Source organism: Haliotis rubra, unplaced genomic scaffold (genome assembly GCF_003918875.1).
Source record: "Haliotis rubra isolate DU_JTF1 unplaced genomic scaffold, ASM391887v1 Scf17, whole genome shotgun sequence".
Lineage (NCBI taxonomy): Eukaryota > Metazoa > Mollusca > Gastropoda > Lepetellida > Haliotidae > Haliotis > Haliotis rubra.
Genome location: NW_025765669.1, coordinates 4,685 through 31,912, shown reverse-complemented (window position 1 = coordinate 31,912; position 27,228 = coordinate 4,685). Strand labels below are relative to the sequence as shown.

General features: G+C 42.7%; 1 protein-coding gene across 2 annotated transcripts; it reads left to right on the top strand.

Annotated features, from left to right (window-relative positions):
• The first annotated feature begins 300 nt into the window (after positions 1-300).
• Positions 301-26,722, top strand: LOC124272438 (innexin unc-9-like). 2 transcript variants are annotated; one of them, XM_046707603.1, is made up of 3 exons: positions 301-383; positions 23,840-24,005; positions 24,753-26,722. In XM_046707603.1, the coding sequence occupies exons 2-3, from the start codon at positions 23,841-23,843 to the stop codon at positions 25,812-25,814; spliced, it is 1,227 nt and encodes a 408-aa protein (XP_046563559.1). In that variant the 5' UTR covers positions 301-383; position 23,840; the 3' UTR covers positions 25,815-26,722. The 2 variants fall into 2 exon arrangements, with proteins under 2 accessions (XP_046563559.1, XP_046563558.1); XM_046707602.1 differs by lacking the exon at positions 301-383 and adding an exon at positions 1,408-1,571.
• Positions 26,723-27,228: the final 506 nt, after the last annotated feature.

Here is a 27,228-nt window from a genome sequence, read left to right as displayed (position 1 = left end):
AAGAAGAAACTTCCAAAGAATTCAAAACTCTTGCAAATGCCAATTCGAAGCGAAGCATGGCGGTTGCAACACTTCACTCAGTCCCACTTGGAGATGAAAGTAGTCCAAAAATATTGACCAATCAGCTTAAAACTTACCAAAATGATATCTCTTGGGAGATATCGCTTGATCTTGTACAAGCGATATCTCCTCTTTAAACCAGTATTGGATGACAAAGACGCTTTCTTGTATTGGACATGCATATAGCTAGTGTAACCAATGGCATTCCAGGATTGCAATCTCAACTTCCTCATACATGCGAGTTGATATCTCGTTACCGTTATCTCTTGGCGTTTAGTCCACCGCCGTAGTTCACTTGCTCACACACTGATACAAGCTGACAGGTAATGGAGCATATTGTAATAATTTTGCAATCATAATTGTAATTTTCTTGTATCTCTGATAGACATTATATACTTTCAAATACATAATCTCAATTTATGAAGTTTGATGTGAAAGGTCGTTTCGTCATATCTTTGGTATGTAAGGTAATTACATGAGGTTTGGTTGGTTTGTTGTTTAACGCCGAACTCAGCAATAATCCTGGTATGTTTCGGCGGTCTGTAAATAATCGTGTCTGCACCAGACAATCCAGTGATCAACAGCATGAACATCGATCTACGCAATTGGAATTTGATGTCTTGTGTCAACCAAGTCAGCGAGCGTGACCTCCCGATCCCGTTAGTCGCCTCTTAAAACAAGCATGAGTTACATGAAGAAGTTGATACCGTTACTGTTCAGGTGACCACTACGCGTGCCTATGCTTTTGATTATGATGTGTGCAACCGATGGAGTAGGATACGCTCACCTTTCAGCTGGTGTATTCACAATTTGATGTTGAATCATTGTGATGCTATGTCATATACATGTATTATAGCTTTGTTTTTGACAGAGATTTCCTAGGATTGCTGAATTTCGTTGCTTTAACTGAACAGGGAGATAACATTTTCCGGCATGGCATCTTCTTATTTGTTTTTCACATAGAGTCCAGGCTGCTTCTTGCTCGATAATAATCAAGCGTCCTCGTGCTTTAACTATAATAGTTCAGGGCAAAAGTGTGTTTTATTACACTATACATGGTGGTAGAGCGAAGTGTATTTCTTAAGCAGAAAATTATTTCTGCAAAGTTACATAGGTTATCAAAACGACAAAAAATGGTTATATCAACACTCACAATACGGGTTCAGGCTAAAATGTCCCCACAGCAAAACGGCACATGGCGAAAACGGCACAATTTGGACATAACGGAACCTCGACTTGACGAAAACGGCAACAAATCTTATGGCGAAAACGGCATCAACTAAATTCTTATGGGGAAAACTAGTTTGTTATAAGATAATCGGACTGCAGATAGTAAATAAATCTACTATTATGTCGGAACTATCAAAATTTAAGAACAAGTGTGTATTTTTTTATATTCAAGAATACGATGTGAAAGCTGCTTTATACGGTAACGGCGCATTGAATAACTCAACTAATAGTGACATTCTCAACTCGTTACAACAGTTCATTTCTAAAAGTAACCGCTTCAGGTAATTATCAAATCTACGTATATATTTAATGTAAGGCAAGTTTTCTATAACTTGATTTTCCGTGGCTGCTCATTTCGTTGTTAGGCATAACCAACACCATGCCGAGCATATTTATTATTCAATCATTTATCTGTTATTTTGTCACAGTATTTTGCTTTTGTTGTCAAATTATTTCAATTATATATCAAGCTATTGGAACAATGTACTGGAGTTGCGTCTATATAAGCCACCAGGCTTCTTCGCCCATCCAGGTTTCGAAATATTGTAACATAATTTTGAAAAGAAAAAATCCAAAGATAATATTTTTTAATGTACGTATATATTAAATTATCTAGTTTTACAATATAACATGGCCAATGAGTTTTGAAATTGTATATTTATTTCTTATGAAAAAGACCAAAAAAATCAAAAGGCACATCTGTGACATCAGAGTTGTGACACTATTTAATGAAGTTAACTCGACCTGCCGTTTGTGCCATTTGACCTCCCGGGTCATGCATTTGTAGAGTAGCTCAGGTCAAGCTGAACAAGCTAAGGTAACATGTGTTAAACTGAGATTGATTGTTACCAACGGGTCATGTTTACACAATGACACAAGTTTAAATGCACTAGGTCAAACCAATAAAACTTTTAATATATCTTTCTAAACTGTAAAAATTCTAAAATTCACATAAAATGATACTCGTCTTCAATGAAAATATTTCCCTAGCTATTACAACATGCACATAAACGGTCTTCCCTTGGAATATTATTGTATCTACCAATTTCTAACATTAGGTAATGAGTGGACCTTCACATTTGCATGATCAATTTTCTATCTTTGACAACCTGATCAATGTACATTGCATAACAAAAAGTACATTGATGTTTTTGTATTAAAATAATTTATCATCTAACTCTAACTCAGATCTCCATTTTTTAATATAAATATTAATGAGACGCTTTTTTGCAACTTTACAAAAAATATCAACATTCACATCAGGAAATTCCTAAACGTGTCCAAACCAAGTTCTTATCGCATATTTTAACATCAATCAACCAAGATTTACAACCCTATTTAAACCCGTTAAACATAGACCATAAATAACCAGCAGTATACTGTTCTCACTGCGTAATAACTTAGACCAATAACTTAACACTCGGACATACGTATTAATATATAAAGGGTACCTCCCAAGTTCTCAATATACAACAACTGTTGGAGATTTGGCGTTGATTTGCAAAATACCCCTGCAAAATTTTAAGTGAATTCTTTCAGTGCATTTTGTGATTCCCCACAATTCACATTAAGATTTTATATATCATTTAAAATATTTTTGTTGGGTCTCCAAAATTAATTCACTGTTCATGTGGTTGTAACACTGAGGTTGAGCGTGCCACCATATCCTGAAGCAGTACGTATATTCTTGGTTGATAGGACCTAATGGGAGGGCATATATACAAGAACAATGATTATTTCAGGAATATGTATACAGATGGTATCAACATGAAATATGCATATATACGAAAAACTATTTCGTGGAATTTGTTTCAATATGACAACAATATTAGAAACTATTCATAAATATGACAACTATTTTAGGAAATATGTATAAATAATATTTTAGCTAAACTATATTTCAGGTATAGGACTAATAAAGAGATAATTATTTCGGTAAATATGTATTAATGTGATAACTAGTGTAGGCAATATATTTGGGGCGTATGTGCAGGTATACATCTATTTCAGGGAATATGTTAAATCCGTGAAAATACTCGTTCTCAATAATATGAATAATAATAAGAGAGAGTATTCATACTACCTTCAGGGGAAGCTGAAATGAGTGACAATGGTTCCCTTTGGAGGTTTCCGGTGACCGTTTGGGGCGAGACACGAACTCAAATGAGTTGCAAATCGAACATATTGTTAAAGATCCTCTTTATTTATGAGCAGTACTTAATTGGACCCAGCAAAGGTAATTCCAGAGTATCAAATAGTTTTTCACTTTTCAATAATATGATTATGAATATGGTTATTCCTGAAATGTTCAGGATTTAATTTAAATGTTTGGGGCATGACACTAACTCCAAATAAGTTGCGAAACGAACATACACGTATTTCTAAACGGTTTTCCTTACTCTTAAGCAGCATTTGTAAACAACAGAGGTAATTCTAAATTAATAATTCGACCTTTGATTGGTAGGTGAAGGCTGTTTGTTTACAGGCTGCCCTTGTTTTACAGGAGTACTGCAGTGTGGCGTGGGACAATATACACATACATATTTTTTATGCACCTATTGCGTGTGTGCATGATACCATTATGGCGGGGAATGTTTAACCATTTCGTGAAGTAAGCTACTCATTGTTCAGTCATATAATTTTCACGCAGTTTTGATATTATGCCAGTCTTTTGGAGTACTATTTGCATTAAGAGGTTTTGAGCGTTCAAGCGCAAGAACGAATATAGCAGCATGCTGTCGGCCATATGGACAGTGTTTGTTAGTTTCTTACCAGTATTCCTAATGTTTCCGTAACTATTTAGACAATTCCTGTACGCTATAAAACGTTCTCTCCATACGTCGTGCACATTCAGCTCATTTTATCATTATGTTGATCGCATTGAGAAGAGTTATAAACAAGACACATTGATATAAAGATTGAAGAAATCATTAGACTGTATGTTTTCAAAACTTATTTAAAAACAAGCTTGTTACAGACCAATTTGACCCAAGCGAAAGAGTTTACATTATAAACGATCAATGACAGCAGATGCACAACTGAAGAATTGTTTAGGAACACTCGAATGTTTCATATAACTATAGTCAGAGCATTAAAACTACAAAGACATTACCATGATACATGTCCTCTCTAAGCTAAGTCCATTGAACGATTCTGACTGCATAAACACACGTTTATGAAACAGTGTCAAATAATGATGCAAGGTTTTTGCAAACGGTTTTAGCCTATCCTTTTTCTCGTAACACCGGTCATAAACGCGAGCACAGGTAAATGCACTATTTGCCTGAAAAAACAATAAGGGAACATATGGTATACGTCAAAATAAGGAAATGCATTTTATATCAATTTGGTTACCCATCAATAACAAGAGTGACGCACTATAAAATTGTATAATCATAAAACTGACTGACTGACTGAGTTTAGTTTTACGCCGCTTTTAGCAATATTCCAGCAATATCACGGCGGGGGACACCAGAAATGGGCTTAACACATTGTGCCCATGTGGGGAATCGAACCCGCCGTGACGAGCCAACGGCTTTAACCACTAGGCTACCCCACCTCCCGTATAATCATAAAACCCTCTTAATAATACATATTAATTTCATAAGAAAACTTTTACGGTTATAGATCATACATGTTCCTTTACAATTATTATACATATTCACAGTTGATACATATCTCTTGATTATACGCTATACCAACAATTCATATTCCTTGATAATATATCCTTTCGAGCATGCTATTTTTATCAATATTTCAAACAAAACCATATCACTCTTACTCAGAAGTTGTTTGCTCAAGGGAACAACATTCAAGGCCCCAGTAAGGCCTTCAAACAATTTGATGGTACACATGTGGAGGACAATTCAAATTTGATGCATTCGTTACGAAAATCATGCCTGATGCAAGTATGATCCAAGAGACGATTAATGTCCATTTCCTTTGTGAATCAGGCATTTATTATCATCTGTAAATGATCAGGGATAACATATTTTACTTCAGTAAAAACTGATAATGGATATTCCCTGATAATACACATTGCTTAATCAAGCATATTCCCTGATAATACACATTCTCTAATAATATATATTCCCTGATAATACACATTCTCTAATAATATACATTCTACCATGACATTTAAGTATGTTCGTTTTTGATAGGCTGTTACTAAAAGATTAGAAGACTTTAGTGAAAATTTTCAATAACCACTTCTGAGAGCCGGTTCACTGCGCGTAGGAATATTTTGCATCATTAACCCTTACAAAGGTAAACAACACTACGCAAGGGTAATGGGTGCATATTTAAAACGCGTTTTATTCATGGTGGATATGTCATGGTAGAATGGTGATAATCCTATTGTGTTTACATTTTGGAAGTGATTATAGTTGGTTGAACGCTGCTAAATGTCATTTAAAACCGAACGCGCCCCTGATAATACACATCCCATAATAATGCATATTCCTGATAATATACATTCCCAAATAATATATTTTACCTGATAATAAAGAATTCTTGTTAACACATATTCCGTCATAATACTCATTGTCTAAAACTACACATTCACTGATAATACACATTGCATAATTACACATATTCCCTGATGATGCAAAATCCCTGCAATATATATTCCCTGATAATACATATTCCCTGTTAATACACATTCCCCAATAATACATTTTACCTGATAATACGGTCAGAATTCTTGTTAACACATATTCCCGCATAATACTCATTGTCTAATAATCCATTTTCACTGATAATACACATTCCCCAGTAATACATTTTACCCGATAATACAGAATTCTTGTTAATACATATTCCCTGTTAACAATCACTGTCTAATAATTAGGAGATAAACCAAGTGTGTTTGAAAATCAGAGACATGCTTTACTGAATTGATGGCGACTAAATTTCAATTGGAACCGAACGCGTAGCGACTAAATTTCAATTGGAACCGAACGCGTAGCGTGAGGTTCCAATTGTAATATTTAGTCGCCATCAATTCAGTAAAGCATGTCTCTGATTTTCAAACACACTCGGTTTATCTCCATTCTACCATTACCCATTTAATAATAGATTCTTTTACTTGGCGCAATAAGCGGTATTTACGGTGCGTACAGCGGTTTCGAAGTTGGACTTACCTGCCAAGGGGTGACAAGGGTCACTAAGCGCTTTCAGAACGTTCCACTATTGACTCACACTTACTCTTTCTCGCTCACAAGAAATAACAAACAAATCGTTTTATCAACAAACTTGAGTTTAACATTCTTTGGAAACATCTCGTTTCGGGAAAAATAAAAATTCATTTGGACAACAATTCTAGGCAGAATTAGTCATCACAGTATTTCACCTGCATTGAAATTCTTAGAGTCGTCCACCTTGACCTACTTGCTTTCGCGGTAATAGTTGTTGACCGTGACACTGCGGTTCGAAAAATGCAAGGCAGCCGAAGTGGCAGCACTGGATAATTGCATCTGATTGAAGTTTGAAACTGATGTTACCTGACTGGGAGTGTTATCTGAACCCTGAAGAACTGAAGAATAATATCGTTTCTGATCAACGGAAGAATCAGTGCTGTAACTGATCAAAGATTGCTGATTTTTGTGCCCTGTCAGTTTGCCTCAACACCCGCATGCGAGAGAAGAGTGACCGTTGTGGCACGTACACAATGATTTGTGTACACCTTACTTAAACCTGCATCTTTGGAAATTGCCTTCATCATTTGTGACAAGACATTGTGGCCTACTGGTTTTAAAGTATACCAACACGAGTCGAACTCTGTGACAGATTTTCGAGGATACTGGAAGAAACATTCATTTCCTGGATTTAATTTTGAGACATATTTTTTGAATGCCGCCACAGGGCACGAATCAGTGTTGGTAGCATAAATGCGGGATTTGGCTTGTGCAGTATCGCGTAAATCGCCTTGGTGATTCTTTGTGGCCTCAGAATGGGTCATAGTAATGTACTCTGCACCAACATCATCCCTTTGAACTTCGAAAGAATTTATCTTGAGACTTCTTTGATTTTCATTACCCCAACGACCCAACCCCAGAGTGATATCGAACCAAACCTTTTTCTGCACGTTAGTGGGAGTGTCTACTGTGAGATTATTTCTCAATTTCAAAAGATCAGCGTTTGAAATGGCTTCCTGGTGTTTCGAATTGTCAAGGCCCATTTTTAAAAGTTTTTTTAACATTCCAACAAAGACATTATTGGTGCTATGAAATTCAATATCTTGGAGGATGTTGATATTTCTCTCAAAGGGCGGGGCCCTGAGATGTCTGTGGATGGAAGATCGAATTCCCACGTAGGAGGATTTGGCATATAATCCCCCCTCGGTTGTCCGAACTTCCGCATAAAAGGTAGTGGCGAACAGAGGATGCAAGTTGTTTTGGAAGTGACCAATTCCTCAGATTTACCGTGTTGTGAGAGCCATTCTAAAAGGAAAAATGGAGGTAGGACAAGTGGACCTTTGTATTATCAGTAGGGTTGTCTTGTTATTTCTTTTATTACCGTAGGAATTACTTATTTTCTTTGATAAATGATTGACATATGCAGAATAGGTTGTTCAATTTGAAAAATAAAGCCACAATTCAATATATGGTTTTTTAGGTATCAGTAGTATAGGAATGTGGGTTTTGGACCAGGCTTCCTCCCAAAGGGGAATTGTGTCATCTACCCCTACTATGAGATTAGAAAATCACATCAGGGAGAAATAGAAATGTATTAGCTTCCTCCCAGGGGAATTGTGGGTGAGAGAACCTCACATCACATGTACAGGATACGCATGTAGACTTGCGCAGACTATACATAATGGGGTCGCACCACTCAACCGACTGAGCTACCGCGGACTTAGCTGAAGTAGGTCAGTTTAACGGGTATTGTATCATGTGATCACACACACCCACGCATCACGTGCTGTTGACAGGATCAATAGTCCTCTGTCTGGCCCATCAAGTAGTACAAGGTAGGTTCGTCTGATTTTATTTTCACTTTATCTATGTTGGCTCCACGTGACACTATGTCACGTTGACCTCGATGAAACAGTTTAATGTGAATCGCCTATGATCTCTTTGGTGTTCGTAATAAAGGCTTGCTGGGCTTTTTTCACCCCTTGTTCTATGTACTTTTTTTTCTCATCCTCGCTTATAGCAGACTTACGTGACTTGGATCGAATCTCTTGTTTCATTTTGTCATATTTTGTGAGTTCAGAGAGGATTGAACGAAACTCCTCCTCTGAGATCTTACTGTCAGTGAGTGCAGTGGAAATACGCTCACTCACCGTGTTCAGCTTTGCTTCAGCCAGAACCCTGATCTCATCGTGTTTCAACGCCTTACGATGCAGTCTGCGTGATACAAATTTAAGCACCAACCCTAACACCCCTGTCACCCCAGCTGTTATTTCAATACCTAGCACTATAGGTGCAGCCACGATGGTAGCTAACACCCCAACACCTGCCGCCCCTAGGCCCATGCTGGCTGCCATAAGGGTAGTATCAGTCCCGTCCACGGCATTGAAAGCTCTATGGTACTTCTTGTATAGTGCTTTCCGCGTGTCGCGGTCTTGTTCTAGTTGGCGTTTTACATCACATAACTGTCTCAAGCGGAACCCGTCTACGGTTTCCAGTGTCTTCGCTACTTCCTCTATGACTGGGTACAGCCCCATCCTATAATATATATTACAAAAGATATTTTAATTGGGTTTCATTTAACAGTCGATCAATGTACTTGAGGCTTATAAGGCGTAAACCCTCAGGTAGGAGAATAGGTGAGAATCTAATAGGTGGTCCTATATTTATAACATCCCAATCCTCTTGGGGGCTCATTGAGGCGGTTATAAAACCTGTTGAGGAGTACGTTTGTACGATGATACGGTAACGTTCATCACTGGTCCTGGGACTAAAGTACACATTCACCCCGGGTAAGAGTTGGTGTTGTTTACTAACAGAATGTCCCAGGAGATAGAATTCTATGATGAGTGTGGAGTCTGGTATCATAATCGGAACCCTTATATGCTCAGAGCAGTTATACCTTAACTCACCCCCGCGGAATGCCATTAACATATGGGGGGTGGACGCTGTTTTTAGACTAATACTTGAATTAGGCCCAGGAACGAAACACGAGGGTATGGTACCGCTATTCCTAATCTCGGAGATCTCGTCAGTATTTTGTTTCAGGGAGATATAAGGTGAGGTGAGGGTTAAGTTGACTATCCATTTAGGCTCTTTAAAATCTGATAACGACACCCGCCTATACACGTTGTCTTTCAAGTGTAGGATGTATAAGGTGTCTTCCTCACCAGGCTGATCGAATCCCTCCGTGTCCCCTAAGTCGTTAAGTGTAGTGTTGGGGCGAAGCCAAGACATTGCTATAATACTATAACGATATAATTTCCAACTGGTTTTCTGATAATAGTTCAGGGGTGAAGTGCACCCCCATGAAGTGTATGTTGTCGGGTAGGAATATCTTGATTAGTGATATCGTGTCTTCCACGATCACGTTGACTCCCTGCAGACTGGTTTTGGAGTCGACACCCACCCGCACGTAAACGTTGCAAACGTGATACTGGTGTTGTTTCCCCCACCGGAGTTTGACCCCCTTCACGATCTCGACATCATCCCGCGATGGTTCCCCTAGGTAGACTTGGATGGCCAGTGTTGAGTTCGCCAGTAGACTCTCCAGGATCTTGACCACGCCTTCGAATTCAGACACCAACTGCAATACCACGTTTTGCATGCCCGCTTTACTCGATAGCATGTGGGCTGCCATACTGGCGAGTGGGCCGATGACTACGCACGTCTCTGAGTCGGGACGTAAGCCACGAGCAGGGTTCCGTTGTTCACGACTTTGTTTAGGTGGTTGTCTTTATTATCCGTGAACACGTAGGGGGAGCCGAGCTTAATATTGAGAAACCAGTCGGCTTTATCGGGTAATAACACCCACTTGTCATCATCGGTGAAGACGAGCGTATATGGTTTGTTTCTGGCGACAGTAGTGCTCTCAACATCGTCTAAGTCGAACAGTTTGCCCCCGAACGATGGGTATATTATCCAGTTATCATCACCGGTGTTGACAAGGGTGTACTTAGTGTTGACTGCCGCTCTTGTGGTATCTACTATATCACTTAGGTTGCTAGTACCACCGGAGGGGACTTCAACGCGTTTGTAAATGCTGTTTTTCAGTTGCAAGGCGTACAATTTACCATCTACTCCGGGGTCGTCGAATCCGCGTGTGTCCCCGAGGTCGGAGATCCCCACATTGATGCATTTTTTTTCAACTTCATTCCGGGACCTTGTGCGCTGGTCATTTTATGTGCAGCGTTATGCTAAGGTATCCTATATTCACGAGATTATGATTTATATCTAACACCGATATTATCAGATCAGGGATGTTGCCCTGGGTTAACCTCTTATAGTTCTTGAGTTCGGCTCCCAGGGGTTTGAAGACCTCGTCGCTTAGTGAACACACACTGTAGTAGCCGTCAGTTATCTGGTTGCGAGCGCCACCTACGAACAGTTTATTGTTGCTAGCGTTTATGTTAGTCCATCGTGGTAGGTAGGTGATATCGCACAGTGCGACTTCGAGTTGACCCGACGTGTTATCGATCGCGTGCGTCAGCTGAACGGCCTCACCGCTCGTTATTCCTGGAAGTGTTATGTACATGTTAGAGTATATAAACTCATTATATAATAGTTTTAAAATGTACTCCCCTGGTGTGTTTTACCCTAAACTGGACGTAAATTTCTCACCCATGAAGATCGTAGTCGCTGATGGGTTGTATTTCGACGCCCGGTTCATAGATGTGTTCGACAAGTATAAGCTTTCGGTGACTAACGTCAAGGCAGTCCACGCTTGGTTCAACAACCCGATGCAGTTCTGGCAAAATCAACTCAACTTCGCCGTGTGGTGCGCTACAACGGGGTGTGGTGTGACATTGACTGACACTCGGCGTGGACCGCTGAGTCAGTCTGTGTTCATGTTTCACGTGTACTACCAGGTCAGGCGTATCCTCAAAGAGATCAGCGCCCCGCTCCCACAGGACGACGCATGGGACGCAGTAAACAACCAGTACGATAGACGGGCCTACGAACGTATTTGCAACGAATTCGAACTAAACCCGAAGATGGATTGGCGTATACCGGGTACGAACCACGGTTTGGGTATTCCCTACAGTGATAGACTTCCTGTGAAAGAGGCCAGCGCTGCTTTATTAAAACAAGATATCCTACTAACACCGGCCTATGTTCTGGAAAGTAATGAATGGAGAGATGATCGCATGAACTTTACAGGTCAAGGTAGAATTCCTTTCACCATCCAAAAAGTCGAGCAGCCCCAATCCGCTGAAGACAGTTGGAAAATGTTTATGCTGGACAAGTCGAAAGGGTTTACTCGTGCCGGTTTCATCAGATTGAACGACTCGATTCGAACGTACGTGTGGGCGCTGTTGGGTGCGCAGGCGCAAACGCGTTCCAACATCCTCGGTAAGGGGACTGCTTACGACGCTCAGAAACAGTTCGTTGTCGATGTTGAGGATGCTATCAATGCTCCAGTTGATCTCCCGAGGGCCATCAAACGCTACCAAGACGTGTTGGAATACGCCAGGTCGAAAGTCGACTACGTGTTCGACGTGGGACTGTACATGGCCCCGAGTGATATATAACTGAGAGTAAAAAAAGTGGTGGGCTACAACAACGAAATAGTCATAGCCACGGCGGCCCAAAAGTTTGGTGTCAACCCCAATGTCAACATCCCCCATGCCCCACCACCCACGACCGGTGAAACGGGTATAGTGGCGCCACCCCCGGAGCCTAGGGTTCATGTGGGTTCACACACACAGCCTGCACACGTTCAGGCGTCCAATCAGCAGCACATCGATCGTAAAACGGCCCTGGTGGTTGGCGGGGTCGCGGTCGGGTTAGGGCTTATTTGGTTAAAAATTCCTTAGCCGCTACGTACACCAAACCCACCACGGCTACGATGGCTGCCCACAGGTTTTGACTAAGCCACGTGGCAGTTTTAGCCAGAGCGCTCAGCAACCACGAGACGATGCTACCCAGGATGCCGGGCAGGGCTTCGGCGGCCTTACCAGCCAGTTTAGCCAGGGTTTCCCCTAGTTTTTTTATCCAGGCTTTGACACCCCCACTACTTGGTGGTGTGCCGCCGGTAGGCGTACCCCTGTCAGTGACACCACCAGGGTTGATATGATGAAGCCCAATGCAGTTAGAATGCTGACGATGGTGATCCCTTGCTCCCGGAACAGGATCCAAATCCTATCAGCTAGCGTGGTGTCCTGGTAGAGGACCCGATCAATGGTTTCCCGCACACGGCTGACCTGGGATCGAAGCTGATCTCGGAAGGAGGATGCCGTTTCCAGCCGGGTCTTCCTTTCCTCTTCCAAAAAACGTATTACTTTCTCGATGGTGGCTTTCAGAGTCTCGTCCTCAGTTTCACCGAGTTTGACCTTTTGATGGTAGATCTGGTCGTCTAACGCGTCCAGTTTGGCCGTGCTGTTCACGAGATGTCCGCGAATGGTTTGCATGGCCATGTCAAGCCCCCGTAGTTCCCGAGCGGTAAATTCGAACCCGGGTAAGGGGGTGTCATGATAGGTGGCCAACAGCTTTTCAATGATATCAGTCATGTCTTGATCCGATGTGGCGTCCCTGATGTCTTGCAGATCTTGAATGGGAATCTTAGGCCGTGCGCCACCGTAATCTACGAAACCTAGTTCATCGCGGATCAAGTCACCCCCATGGCGACTGAACATTGTTGATAAGGCAAGCGGTTCTCTCGTGCGCTTATTCATGAGATCGATATCCGGGTTAGCCCTCAAAAGCAGCGTGTCCTTGCTATCAACAAAAAACTTGGTATAGTCTCGCCCCAACGGCTCTACGTAATTTCTATCCTCTTTTAAACCATCGTAAAACCCGTTGACGGCCTGCTTCACGGGTTCGTTACCTTGCGAGAATGTGTCATCCTCCAGGGCACTATCATCCCACATATCATCCATAGGTATTTCTTCATGACCGCCTTCAGCCATTATTTAGTATTAAAACTTATATATTTCATTTATATAACAATGTACGGTAGAAAACTAGATCCTTTCAGAAGATCGAGAGAGCCCCTAGGTATCAAAGCCGTGCGCCAGTCGGTGACCATCACCAACAATCCCAGCAAGATAGACCAGAATCAAACGCTGCTGGTTAGATTTCCAAACCTTGGCGCGAATGACCTCATTGTACCAGGCACTGTTCGACTGGCGTTCAACATCACGTTGACCTCCGACAACGACAAACGCGAGCTAGTGCTGAACGTAGGTCGAGCTATCATCATGAAAACCACCATCAAGATCACCGGTAACGAGCTGCTGAGTATCGACGACAGTGACGTGTTTCACTGCTACAGGGACCTCTGGAAAAGCGAGGGAGAACGCGTCAATGACGTGTACCAGGGCATCAGCAAATCGACCAGGTCGCGCATTGGGTATGCCTTCACGCAAGACCAGCTAGACAAGCTATCAGACAGTGAAAAGGCCATCGCTCAAGCGTACGGGAACCGGTTCTGCGTGCCGCTCGACTTCGAGTTGCTCACGGAACACGCGCCGCTTTTACCAGGCCGCGCTGGGTGATAGGCTTGAATACGAGCTCACGTTTAACGACTACAGCAAAGTGATGCGTGACGTTAACGGCGGCGATGAGGCCAGTTATACCATAGACAACATCTCTGGAGTTCGACATGGTCACTAACCCGAGCTGGCCAGGCAGGTTCGAAGTCATTACTCGGGGAATGTGGCCATCCTGTACGATCGCATACTGAGGCATAGATCTATCGTGCGTGATAAGAGCGACACTGTGTGGAATATCAACCTGAACGTGCCGGCGCGATCGATGAAAGGTATCCTGATCGTCCCCGTGGAGGATTACGAGCCGTTCCGGAGGGACAGCGAGAAGTTTTTCAACCCCGAGATTGAAAAGGTGGAAGTGACCATCGAGGGCGTGCCCAACCAGCTATTCAGACATGGTATGAGGGCATACCAGCAGTGGGATGAGATAAAAAAGCTACCGATCAAACAACACCCATACGTAACCAAAGACCTGGACCTATCCTCCGTGCATATCGGTGAATACTTAACCAACAAGTACGTGCTGTGGTTGGACATGCGATCCACGGATGACGATAAACTGCACGGTAGCGGTCGCCGTATAGACAACGGTAGTGAGGGGATAACCATCCAGATTACCAAGAAGGCTCAACCCGCTGGCAAGTTGAAATTATATCCGTACGTTATTATGGACGCGCAACTTAATATAGACAATGGGAGATTCGTGCAAGCCATCTATTAATTTACCCCGCGACCCACACTGCGCCATAGTGTGCGGGCAGACTGGCTGTGGGAAGACCGTTTTCGTGTTGGATATGTTGGAGGGGTACTACAGGGATGTGTTCGACCACATCGTTATCATGTGCCCTACTCTGAGTATGAATAAAACGTACACGGAAAGACCTTGGGTGATGACGGACCCTGACGTACACAGAGTCGACCCGGGAACACGCCTGCAGGACTGGTTAAAAGCTCTTCACGATAAATTTAAAGGAGAGTCTACGCTGTTCATACTGGATGACTGCAGCGTTAATCGCGAGATAACAAAAAAGAGAGACATGCTATCGTACCTGGCCTTCTCCGGTCGACACGCAAATCACAGCGTCTGGGTGCTAACGCAGAAGTTCAACTCGGTGTTGAAAGACCTCAGGGAGCAGACGCGATGGGTGGCCTTATTTCACTGCAAGGACAGGGATTCGTTCGAGGAGTGTTTGAGAGAGAACGATGTGATGAGCAAATTAGAACGGAACGGGTGAAGAAACAGCTCGCTGAAACTAAACACGCTAAGCTCGTGCTCAAGACCGACCAACCTGTGGCCTATAGGGTGTTTTAGCTTAGCAATGCTTAGCAAATGCTTAGCAAAGCTTAGCAATGCTTAGTATAAATACTTAGCATTTAGTTATAGCTATGGTATTTGAAGTGTTCGTCGTGTGCAACTTAACCTTTATTTCTCTGTGTTTCGCTTATATCGTATATTATATAGTTAAAACTAAAACTTACTTATCACATTATAAGATGGAGTGTGAGGAATTGCTTGAACAATTGTTGGTACCCCAATCACCACAGGTGGACGATGATAAGCGAGAGAAACTGGTGGCGTTGGCTGTTGGTGGCAAAGCCAAACATTACTTTGGGGAGTACACTCCAGATAAAATTCACAAAATGTCAGCCGAAGAAATCGATAAACTGTACACTAGATACGAGTCCCGGCTCGGGGCAGAAATGACAAAAACAATAGGATCGGCTATGACCCAGATATACACTAGTATTGCGTCGTACTTCCTTCCCATCCCCCAGGAGCACCGATTGTGGGAAGACCTCGAGAAAGACCCTTTTATCGAACACGCCTTGAGCTCTATTAGCTGCGAGCTGTACCACAAATACGGTATGTTGTTAGCCCCGGTTACGGCGGCGATTATCACGGCAAAGCATTGTCAATTTGAGAGGAAAAATAATAATAATAGTATAAAGGATGGATGCTGCACAGGAGGAGAAACCCCAACTGGAGGAGACCCCTTCAGAACCCCCCAGAGGGGAACCCCAACAAATGGGGGAAGCCCCCAGGGAGGAGACCCCACCCACAGTAACCAGGCAGAAGAATCCTAAGAGAGTAGCTGCCGGTAAAAAACGGTGGTGTAACCAACATAAAATTATCAAGGTGACCCACCCGTCTCGACTATTGTTGGCTGTATGTACTGCTGCCGTGGCTATCTCATGGTTATATACACGACATAGGGAGGGAGACCCTCCACCCCCGCAATTAAAGGTCAACCCGCATATCATGCAATAAAATATATATTTTTATATCATATACATAATGTCTGAGGGGAAAACGTTCGTCAACCACGATACCACGCCACCGTGGTCGCCAGTCTAACCCGTAGAGGGTACGCTTCGGTTGACCAAAATGGTGCTTAAACAACCGACTATCAAGCTAGATTTCAACCTGCAGGATATGGGTATGCTCATAATGAACCTTGGTATGGCGATGGCTACAAAAGACATCCTAGTAAAACAAGGGATAATACCTGAAGATATTATGAAATAAATATAGGATGGCTACGATAGCTATGATGGTCGGTGGTGCGTTAGTAAATGCCCTGGCATTTTCCGGGAGTAATTTCCTCTTCTCGAAACTACGGGGGTCGGACGCGGACGCGGAACGGAAGAGACACGACCTCGCTGCAGAACGATTACAGGCGGCACAGGCTGAGTACGGTAAAAAACGCCTCCAGAGGATCGATTACATTAACGAACAACTCAGGCGTGAAAACTATGCCGTTAAAACATTCCAAGATGTCGACGACGCAGCGAGAGAATACTTCTTATTAACAGGTAAACGGCTGCAACCGCTCAATAAACCCACACTCGCTCAGTACTACACACCATCCAAGGGGCAAATGGACCGTCTTCATAGCGCTGGGTATAGCTGCGACTGCGTTGGTTGCAAAGCAATTAGACTAAGTACTCATATAAGTATGCTAAACATGAGACCTGCTCCATACCGATGCGAATACATACTTATGGGGAAGAAAGAACCCTGTGGTAAGAAATGTAGGACTGAGGGATACTGTTGTTTCCACATGGGAAGCCCTAACTACTCGTGTTCTGTGTGTGGTATCAGGGTTAAAGGGCACTACTGCCTATGTAAAGCTCACGGAGCGAACGTAGTCAGACATCATCTCATCTACGAGAATAAAAAGGCCTACATAAAAGAACGTAGGCGACTTCTCAAGATAGACCCCCAATTAGAGATTGTGCACACCTAGGTATAACTATGTCTGTGGAACTTAAGATCGAATCTCTGGTTAAAAACATATTCGAAGAGGAACTGAACGACTTGGGGCGCTTCAGATTTCAGGTCACATTGGGAGTGGCATGGATTAAGGAGGGTGTTAAGTGTACTCACCCCTTCACATGTGAGGGGGACATCATGACTCAACACCAGATAAATTGTTTTACAAGTATACAGGAATACATGCACAACTTCAAGGAATACTATGTCCAACAGTGTGAGTACTGGGTCGAAACGGCCCATCTAAGAATAGTTGATATAACCCTCTGATTTTATGAGCGCCTCACTATATTTTTTGTCATTTACCTCCCTTTACTGTGGTCCAATTAGACATTGGTTCTCTTAGGTGTGTACGCAATTATGACTACTATACGCGAGCTTAAGCATATCGCAAGACAGAGAGGTGTGATCAGGTATTCTCGAATGCGGAAGCCAGCATTGTTGAGATTACTAGGTTTAGAAGCCCCTCCTACGGTAAAACAATCAAAAGCTCAAGCTAAACAGCTTGGATTCACGGGTTATTCAAACCTGGGGAGAGCCGGGTTAGTCGCATTGTTATCACATACCCCCGTAGCAAAACCTCTTACTGTAAAACAACTAAAAGCTGAGGTTCGTGATTTGGGGTTAGGGGGGGTATTCCCGTATGAGGAAACCACAGCTTGTAGAACTGTTACGGCAGAATAGAGCTATTGATCTACAGTTTGTGCGCACTGAGCGCGCTGTAGGTAACTATTTGAGAGGCTGGCGCATGCATGTTGATAGGAATATAGATGTCGCAGATATCCAGCCTCTGATAGCTGATAAAATAAACCAGGAACTAAACGATCTTGGAAGTATCAAGTTTCAGATCACAGTTAAAATGTCGCTCGATAAGAACGTGGGGGGAAGGGTCACTGAGTACGTTCAACCTTACTTCAGAGGTAAACAAGAGGTCGTGACCCATATAGAGACCATAGACACATCAATCGATACCAGTTTTCAGCAGATACGGGAATACCTAGAACGCTACACGCACTTGGGGTCCGGGTGGACTGTAGATAAAATCGATAATGTCTATCTAGACATAGCTAACTACGTGCCGTTCAGAGGTGGGTCATACCTAGACTTGCCTCCCTACTATAAGAAAAAACATGCCATAGTAAACGTTAAGAATAGAGGAGACGATTGTCTGAGGGTAACTATCAGATCAGCCTTGTTTCCAGCTAACACTCATTCAGACAGGCCTTCTAGTTATCCCCAAGATGATGGGCTCAACTGGGATGGTATAGATGAACCAACCCCCATATCTCAGATCACTAAAGTAGAAAAACAGAATAATCTAGCTATAAACGTCTTTGGGCACGAAGGTAACACAACAATAGTACACAGAGTCAGCCCATCGTTGGGTAAACCCCAACTGGGGGAACCCCAACGCGTTATCAATATATTCATGATTCAGCGAGGTGACAAGTACCACTACGCTTGGATAAAACACTTTAGCAGGTTGTTGTATGACCAATCGGCACACAGAGAAAAGAGCAACTTCTGCGAACGGTGCCTACACGGTTTAACACGAGGTGATTTATTAGAATCCCACCGGGAGGATTGCCAAGGTGTGGGGCAGACGGCCATACGGGTCGACATGCCTAAGGAAGGTGACAATATCCTAAAATTCGGCAACCACAAGCACCAAATGTCTGTGCCTTATATCATATACGCCGACTTTGAAGCCTTGGTTAAACCTGTTGAGGCTGCCGCCGGCGGGGCTCCCACAGGTGAGAGCTTCACACTCAAAACACAGGAGCATGAAGCCTGTGGGTTTGGATACGTTGTCGTCCGTTGTGATGGGGAAACGAAAGCTCCGGTAGTGTACAGGGGTCCCGACGCGGCTGAAAGGTTTCTTAAGTGTTTGCAGGAGGAAGAAAAAATTATTAGAACGCCGCTGTATAGAGTCGCCCCATGTGTATGACCCTTAAGCCGACAGGCTAGCTCCGCCTGTAGCACTAATTGTCACGTGTGTGACTCACCACTTAACGGTGATTCGGTAAGAGATCACTGTCCACATTAACCGTAAGTATAGAGGCGCTCGCTCATAGCGCGTGTAACCTCAAGCTTAGAATCACCCCTAAGACAATAAACATCCCCGTTGTCTTTCACAACTTGAGAGGGTATGACTCACACTTGATCATGCAGGCCATCACGAAAATCGATGGTAATATAACGTGCATCCCCAACAACATGGAGAGATACATCTCCTTCAGCTTAAACGGTCTTAGGTTCATAGATTCAGTACAATTTCTATTGTCTTCACTAGACAGTCTGGTCAAGGCCAATGATACCTTCCCTATTACCGATCGATACACAGACGCCGAGACTAGACCCTTGCTTATGAGGAAGGGTGTGTACCCCTATGAGTACATGGATAGTTGGCCCAAGTTCGCTGAGACCAGACTACCCCCCATCAGAGAATTTTACAGCAATCTGACAGACTCGGAAATATCCCAAGACGATTACTCACACGCTATTAATGTATGGGATAAACTGGGTTGTGAGAACCTGGGTGACTATCACGACCTGTACTTGAGGACGGATGTACTGCTGTTAGCCGACGTGTTTGAGACGTTTAGGCGGACATGTTTCAAACAGTATAAACTCGACCCCGCATGGTATTACACCAGCCCAGGTCTGTCGTGGGATGCCTTGCTTAAAAAGACCGGAGTTAACTTGGAATTGCTTACGGATTACGACATGCACCTATTCATTGAGAAAGGCTTGCGAGGTGGGATCTCCATGGCAACCAAACGATAAGCGAAAGCAAATAATCAATACGTGAAGGGCTACGACCCTAACAAGCCAACCAATCACATTCTCTACCTCTACGCCAACAACCTGTACGGCTGGGCTATGAGCCAGTATCTACCCACAGGGGGATTCGAATGGGCGTCACATGTTGATGTTATGAGCATCGCGCCAGATTCGAATAAAGGTTATATCCTCGAGGTTGACTTAGAGTACCCCAAGGCATTACACACATCACACAACAGCTACCCCCTGGCCCCCGAACGTATGAGAGTTAACCCAGACTGGATGTCTGAGTACCAACATAACTTGTTAGGTGGGCGGGTGGCTGACGTTGAAAAACTCGTGCCCAACTTAATGAATAAGACCAAGTACATCGTTCACTATCGCAACCTACAGCTGTACCTGTCGTTGGGTATGAGGCTTACCAAAATACACAGGGTGCTCGTGTTCAACCAGAGCCCATGGATGGATCCCTACATCAGAATGAACACAGACCTCCGAAAGCTTGCCACCAGTGACTTTGAAAAAAATCTCTACAAGCTCATGAACAACTCGGTGTTCGGTAAGACTATGGAGAACCTGAGGAAGCTGGCGTGACCGTGAAGCTGGTTCGGTCGAATGAGGAAGACAAGCTCAGGAGACTGATAGCCAGTCCGGCATTCAACCCGTAGCAAGATATTCACCGATGACCTAGTTGCCCTACACATGAAGAAAAGCCACATAAAATTCAACCGGCCTGTTTACGTGGGGATGAGCATCCTCGATTTATCCAAACACCTGATGTACGACTTTTACTACAACGAGCTGAAGAAACAGTACGACGACAGGTGCGAAGTGCTGTACACTGACACGGATTCCCCTGCTGATGGAGATTCGAACCGAGGACGTGTACGAGGACATGAAAAAACACCTCGATTTGTACGACACCAGCGACTACCCCAAGGACCATGCCATACACAGCACGGTAAATAAAAAAGTCCTAGGTAAGATGAAGGACGAGTGTGCCGGCACGCCAATAGCCGAGTACATAGGGTTGAGACCTAAGATGTACTCCATCCTGAAGGCCGACAATAGTGAGATCCGGAAGGCTAAGGGTGTTAAGAAGTACGTGGTGAAACAACACATCAAACACGCCAGATTCAAGGAAGCCCTGTTCAAGACCCGTACCTTTAGACATAAAATGAACACACTTAGAAGTGATGGCCATAAGATATACGGACTGACTATAAACAAGACGTCCCTGTCGCCTATGGATACTAAACGTTGGATAGCTATTGATGGGATAAACACGTACGCGTACGGGCATGAGAAAATTGAACCAAGAACATAGATATAAATATGTCACGGAACCAGAGAAAGTTTGAGGCTATTTACTATAGCCCGCGTGGGTACTGGAAAGGAGCTAGCTTGTAGATAAGCTGGCTAAAATGGCGCGAGTACTCGAGGAGGCCAAAGCGTGGGTTTGAAAAACAAGCCCTGTGGCAGATCTATTTGCCGCCACCACGCTACGTGCCTAGAAGGAAGTTTGGTATTAACATACCTAATAGCGTTCACCAGGCAGACCTACTGTTCCTACCCCACGATAAGAGGTACAAGTATGCCTTAACCGTAGTGGATATAGCTAGTCGCTACAAGGAAGCCGAACCCTTGACCGCGAAAGATTCGGTCCAGGTAGCCAGAGGATTCGAACGCATATACAAACGCAGTCCGCTGACGTGGCCAACAGAGCCGCAAGTTGACCCCGGGCGGGAGTTCATGGGTGTCGTGTCGCAGTTGCTGGCTAAGCACAAAGTACGAGTGAGACGAGGTGTGGTAGGAGCTCATCGCATCCAAGCCATAGTTGAGAGATTTAATAGGACTTTGGCTGAGCGATTATTCGGACATCAGTATGCGAGGGAGTTGGCTGCCCCGGGAAAACGATCGACTGAATGGGTCACGAGGTTACCTAAGGTGGTGTCGGCAATCAACCATGAAGTCACCCGTCTCACCGGTAAGAAACCGGCAGACGCTATCAAACTAAAATCAATAGTGTCAGAGTCGGCCGCTCCATTGCGTGGGAAAGAGAAACAGATACCAGATAGGGCCCTAGTTAGGTATCTATACCAGCCTGGGGAACACGAGGGTGATAGCCGTAAGCGAGCCACTGACCCAATATGGTCAGTCAAAACTTACAACATAGATAAAGTGGACATTAAAGCAGACGAGCCTAACTTGTACTACTTGAGGGATGGGCCAGGCAGAGGGTTTGTAAGAGAAGAATTATTGATCGTACCGTATGGCACAGTGTTACCACCAGTCAACGTGACATAGATGACAATTCCCTTGGGAGGAAGCACAATACATTTCTATTTCTCCCTTGGGGAATTGTGGCTGCCGGGGACATTTTACTAATTTTTCATGGTAGGGGTAATGGTAGCAAGAGCTAAGGGTCCGACCAAAGCCTTATTTGGGAAATAAGGCTTTTGTAGAGGCTTTTGTTGGACCTGGTCCAAAACCCCCATTCCCTATACTACTGTATCAGTTTATAACAATTTTTTTTTTGCTCACGTTTGAAAATTTTAACACCCCAGCTTGTTGTTCGAAGGGTTGCCTTTGATCTTCCGTCCAGGAAGATAGAATCCAGGTTACTTTCCGGTACTATAGCCAAGCGTCCAGAATTTTGGTGCTCGTGAATGATAGGCCTCTCTTTAGAAAAAAAATATTAAAATAACAGTTTGGTTGCGTATGTAATGGTGGCCTAATTTAGGATTTTAGTCCAGATTTTTATGTATTGCTATAAGTGTATTTTCCCGGAGAGAAATATTCATTTTTTTAATTTGTTGGGAAAGTTAATGCGGAGATCTGATTATTTTCATGTCAATTTATTACCCTCAGTTTCGTTACTGCTGCCTGCTTTTGGTTCTTCCTTTATTTCAACCGGTGTTAGGTCCCTCTCTGTTGTAGCAGCATTGGCGAAGATTTCTAGAAATGTAGTTTAAATTTTTATTGTAATTTCATTGTGAAATTGGTTATAAGTTAGGGCAAAAACATATTGTGACTGGATTTGTAAGCACACGATACTTTTATAGCTTTTACTTAAAAGAATATGTGATAGTCAATTCACCTGCGGTATCAATAGTAGACACAATTTCATTAAATTCCTCGTCGCTGAAATCCATCTCGTAAACTTCCGAAAAATTGCCTACGTGGAAAATTCCAAAGACCGCGTCAAAATCCATGGAGTTGTTGTTGTTATGTTCCGCCATCATTGTGGTCAAACGGAAGTAGTTCTCACAATAAGATTTGTTAATGCGCGGAGAAGCGGCCTTACAATCAGATGAGCGTCAATCCAGAATTGATGCCGTCTGATTTTTCTGAACAACCAATCAGAATCTAGTATTTTCTTGATTCATGGTAGAATACATATTCACTGATAATATACATTGCTTAATTACACATATTCCTTGATGATGAAAAATCCCTGCAATATATATTCCCTGATAATACATATTACCTGATAATACACATTCCCCAATAATACATATTACCTTATAATACGGTCAGAATTCTTGTTAACACAAATTTCCTGTTAACACTCATTGTCTAATCACACATATTCACTGATAATACACATTCCCTAATAATACATTTACCTGATGATACAGAATTCTTGTTAACACATATTAACAGTCATTGTCTAATAATACATATTCACTGATAATACACATCCCCTAATAATATTCCCTGACAACACATATTCCCTATTATTGTGGATATAGCCTATCTTATATACAATATATGATCTACCTTATATACAATACGTTAATAAGCAACATATTTGAACTTGGATCTCAAGGATAAGATTTTAATCGTCACCGTCTTAATCGTTGCAGGATGTACAAGAAGGCTGTGGAGAAGTTTGTGGCATTAAAAATATTCAGTCTCATCCGTGACGACGATGCCGTGGATCAGATACACCACAGGATGATGGTCATCGTTCTGGTCCTTATGACAGTCTTCTTTAGCGCTAAAACAAAATGGGGCTCCATCGACTGTTGGGTACGTTTATTTCACAGCTTATGAAATATTCACCTGTCAATTGTCTTAATCAAGTAACTCCAGACGCATTTTGTACAAATATTACGAGCAATGTTACTGCTAGATCAAGCCCGTTACTCTTCCTCCCCCTTAATTTATGCTATGGTAATGTGTTTCACTTGGGATGGCACGGCCCTTGGCATAGTCCATGGAACAGTGCGGTTAAGCGTCATTTGCAAACCTTAGGGCTATTAGCGGTACTATATATAACCAGTTTTAGTAAGCCAGTTTTGTTTCATATTGATTGCTTCAATACCAAATACTTGACAGGCAATACACCTTTTGTTGATGTCCAGCATATGGTCATTTCACAACTCTGTTCTCTCGTGTGACATAACCTGTAGTACATTAAACAGAGTACACTGGTAAACTTATAAATAATACATTTGTAGAGCGCCTAATACCCATCTTAGTAATGCTCAGTGGCGCTAATTATACGCAAAGCACAGGCATTATTATATTACCCCGGATAACCCAAGCTGCCTCTGAGGAGCTAGAAGAATAACAGTCATATAACATCTATCCCACTGGGTACCCATTCACTGCTGGGTGATCAGAGCCAATTTAAACAAACACACTTGCCTGACCACATGCATGCTTCGTTATGGGGCAGGACTGAAGTCCTAGAAACATTCGTTTGTAGTTGATTAAACATGTTCATCAGTTTATGTACAGCTATTGTAGCATGGACTCTTCTTTGTTTTGAAGGTTCCAAAAGAGTACAACGAAGAAAATTTCAAACCCTACATCCACCAGTACTGTTGGATCAGCAACATGTACAACGTGCCGTTCAGTGAATATCTCCCCGAGGACGTTGACGAGAGAATGTCAGGGGACAGGAGTCTCCGATTTTATCGCTGGGTATTTCTGGTGTTCCTTATGCAAGCGCTCATGTTCAAATTTCCCAATTTCATTTGGAGATCCTTCAACACTTTTTCTGGCATCAACATAAAAAAGGTCGTGGAACTGGCCCTCAAGTCCCAGCTGGAGGGAGAAGAAGATAGGGAGATGAACACGAGATACACAGTAGAATATATCCACAGATGGTTGAAGTCATACAGGCACTTTGATTCCAGTCCTCTCGCAAGATTTCAGTCTATGCTCTTCAGCGTTGCCTTCTGTTTGGGGAAGCGTTCGGGACGCTTCCTGACAAGGCTCTACCTATTTGTCAAGGTCCTCTACCTCCTCAATGTATTAGTACAGTTCCAGATCCTATCGGCCTTCCTTGGTTTCAACTTCTGGGGTTACGGTGCCGAAGTTGTGAGGATGTTACAGGCTGGCGCACCAATGAAGGACTTGGATAACTTCCCACGGGTTGGTATGTGTGACTTTGAAATCCGCCAGCTCCAAAACATCCAACGCCACACAGTGCAGTGCGCCCTACCCATAAACATGTACCTGGAGAAGGCTTACGCTGCTCTGTGGTTCATCTTTGTGATCCTCGCACTGGCGACCCTCATCAGCCTCATCAAGTGGACAGTGGCGGAAGTCTTTACCTCAAGGAGGGAGGGATTTCTGAACAAGTACCTCGAGATGCTCCGACAGATGGATTTTGAAGTGGACGTCCGGTTGTTCCAGCACTTTGTGAGGCGCTATCTGAGAGATGATGGCGTCTTCTTGATGAGGATAGTGACGAACAACGCTGGGGAGCTTCTTGCCTTTGATATCCTGAAGCTTCTTTGGGCAAAGTATAAGAAGGAGCTGCACAAATCAGATGACGATGAAGACCTTTTGTCAGATTCCAAACCTCTTACCAACGGACCTGAATAGTTCCTGGTTGTACTGAGTTGCAATGCCTGAGTCAATTTCCAGCGCCGACAAATTGTTTTGACGTCCTTCAAATACTAACGTTTTCGCCTTAACTCGTGTGGTGCTGGTAAAAAGTTAATGATTATTTTTAAAGATTTTGTAGATTTGCTGTTTGCTAACACCTAACGTCTCCTTAGGTTGGGTTTGTAGTGAGAGAGTGAGTTTGTTTCAACAAAGCTTTGAACAGTATTTCAGTTGTCAGCTTTGAATGGAAGGAAAAACCTGATAGAGAACATATATGTCTCAGACATTTGCCACTACGGGACCCCGTTCTGCACAGCAATTGCAACTCCTGAGACGACAGGAACACCGTTGCTGCTACTTCCGTTTTGATGAACTGAAGGATGAACTGATTGTCTCAAGGATATTGTGATTTAGAAATCTGGACATTATATAATCGAGAGAATCCTCTGTAGATTGAACATGTTCAACATATAATAAGCGATAAAAAAACAATTATGAAAAGATTTGACGATTACATGTAAGAATATAAATTTACATTAACGTTTGTAGAAAATGATATTCGGCGATTTTGTTTCGTTGAAGAGAACATTAACACGAACACAATTTTGAAAATTTGTAAAAAGTATATATTAGTTTGTAAACAAAGTAACTGGAGACAGTTCAATAGCACGCCCTTTCATAATACAATGATAATAATTCCCAAAACATGTGATCCTCAAGATGATACAATGTATCATAACTGTTATTGCACACTTTGTATGTCATATACTCAACATATTATTGGACCCACAAATTGACCGATATTTGCTAATATTTCCTACGAATATGGAAAGAGTTTTGTCGCTTGCTTTAATCACGTGTGTTCATTTGTTTCAGGACTGAATAAAACAACATTGTGCCTTTAACTATTTTATTTTATTTTTAGGACTTTAACCATGATGGATATTTCTCAGTTTATTGCAAGTATATTTTTCTGTCTTAGTGTCATCGCTGTTCACAAACTAATATGCAGTTTAAAGACAGACTACCCTAAGGGAAACATTAAAATATATCTATTGCGTCATTTACGGTATTTTGATGTTGACACAGCGTTGAGAACGCCCAAACAAACCGACTTCCACCGATGGAAACCTATGAACACCAAATTTGAATTGGCTCTCAGTTTCTCTCGAAAAATGGAAGAATAATAAGTTGTTGTTTTTAAAAAAAGCATGTAGGATAGTAAACGACCCCAGTTTGAATGTGAATATTAATATACGGAGGCGTGAGTCCCCCAAATACAATAGAAAACATGTGTGTTCTCGAGGTAAGTGTTCAGCAAAACTATACGCGTCGATATTTATTTGTATGATCTTTATTGTTAATAATTATCATCTTGTGATTGACTATGTAATGATGGAAAACACATTTG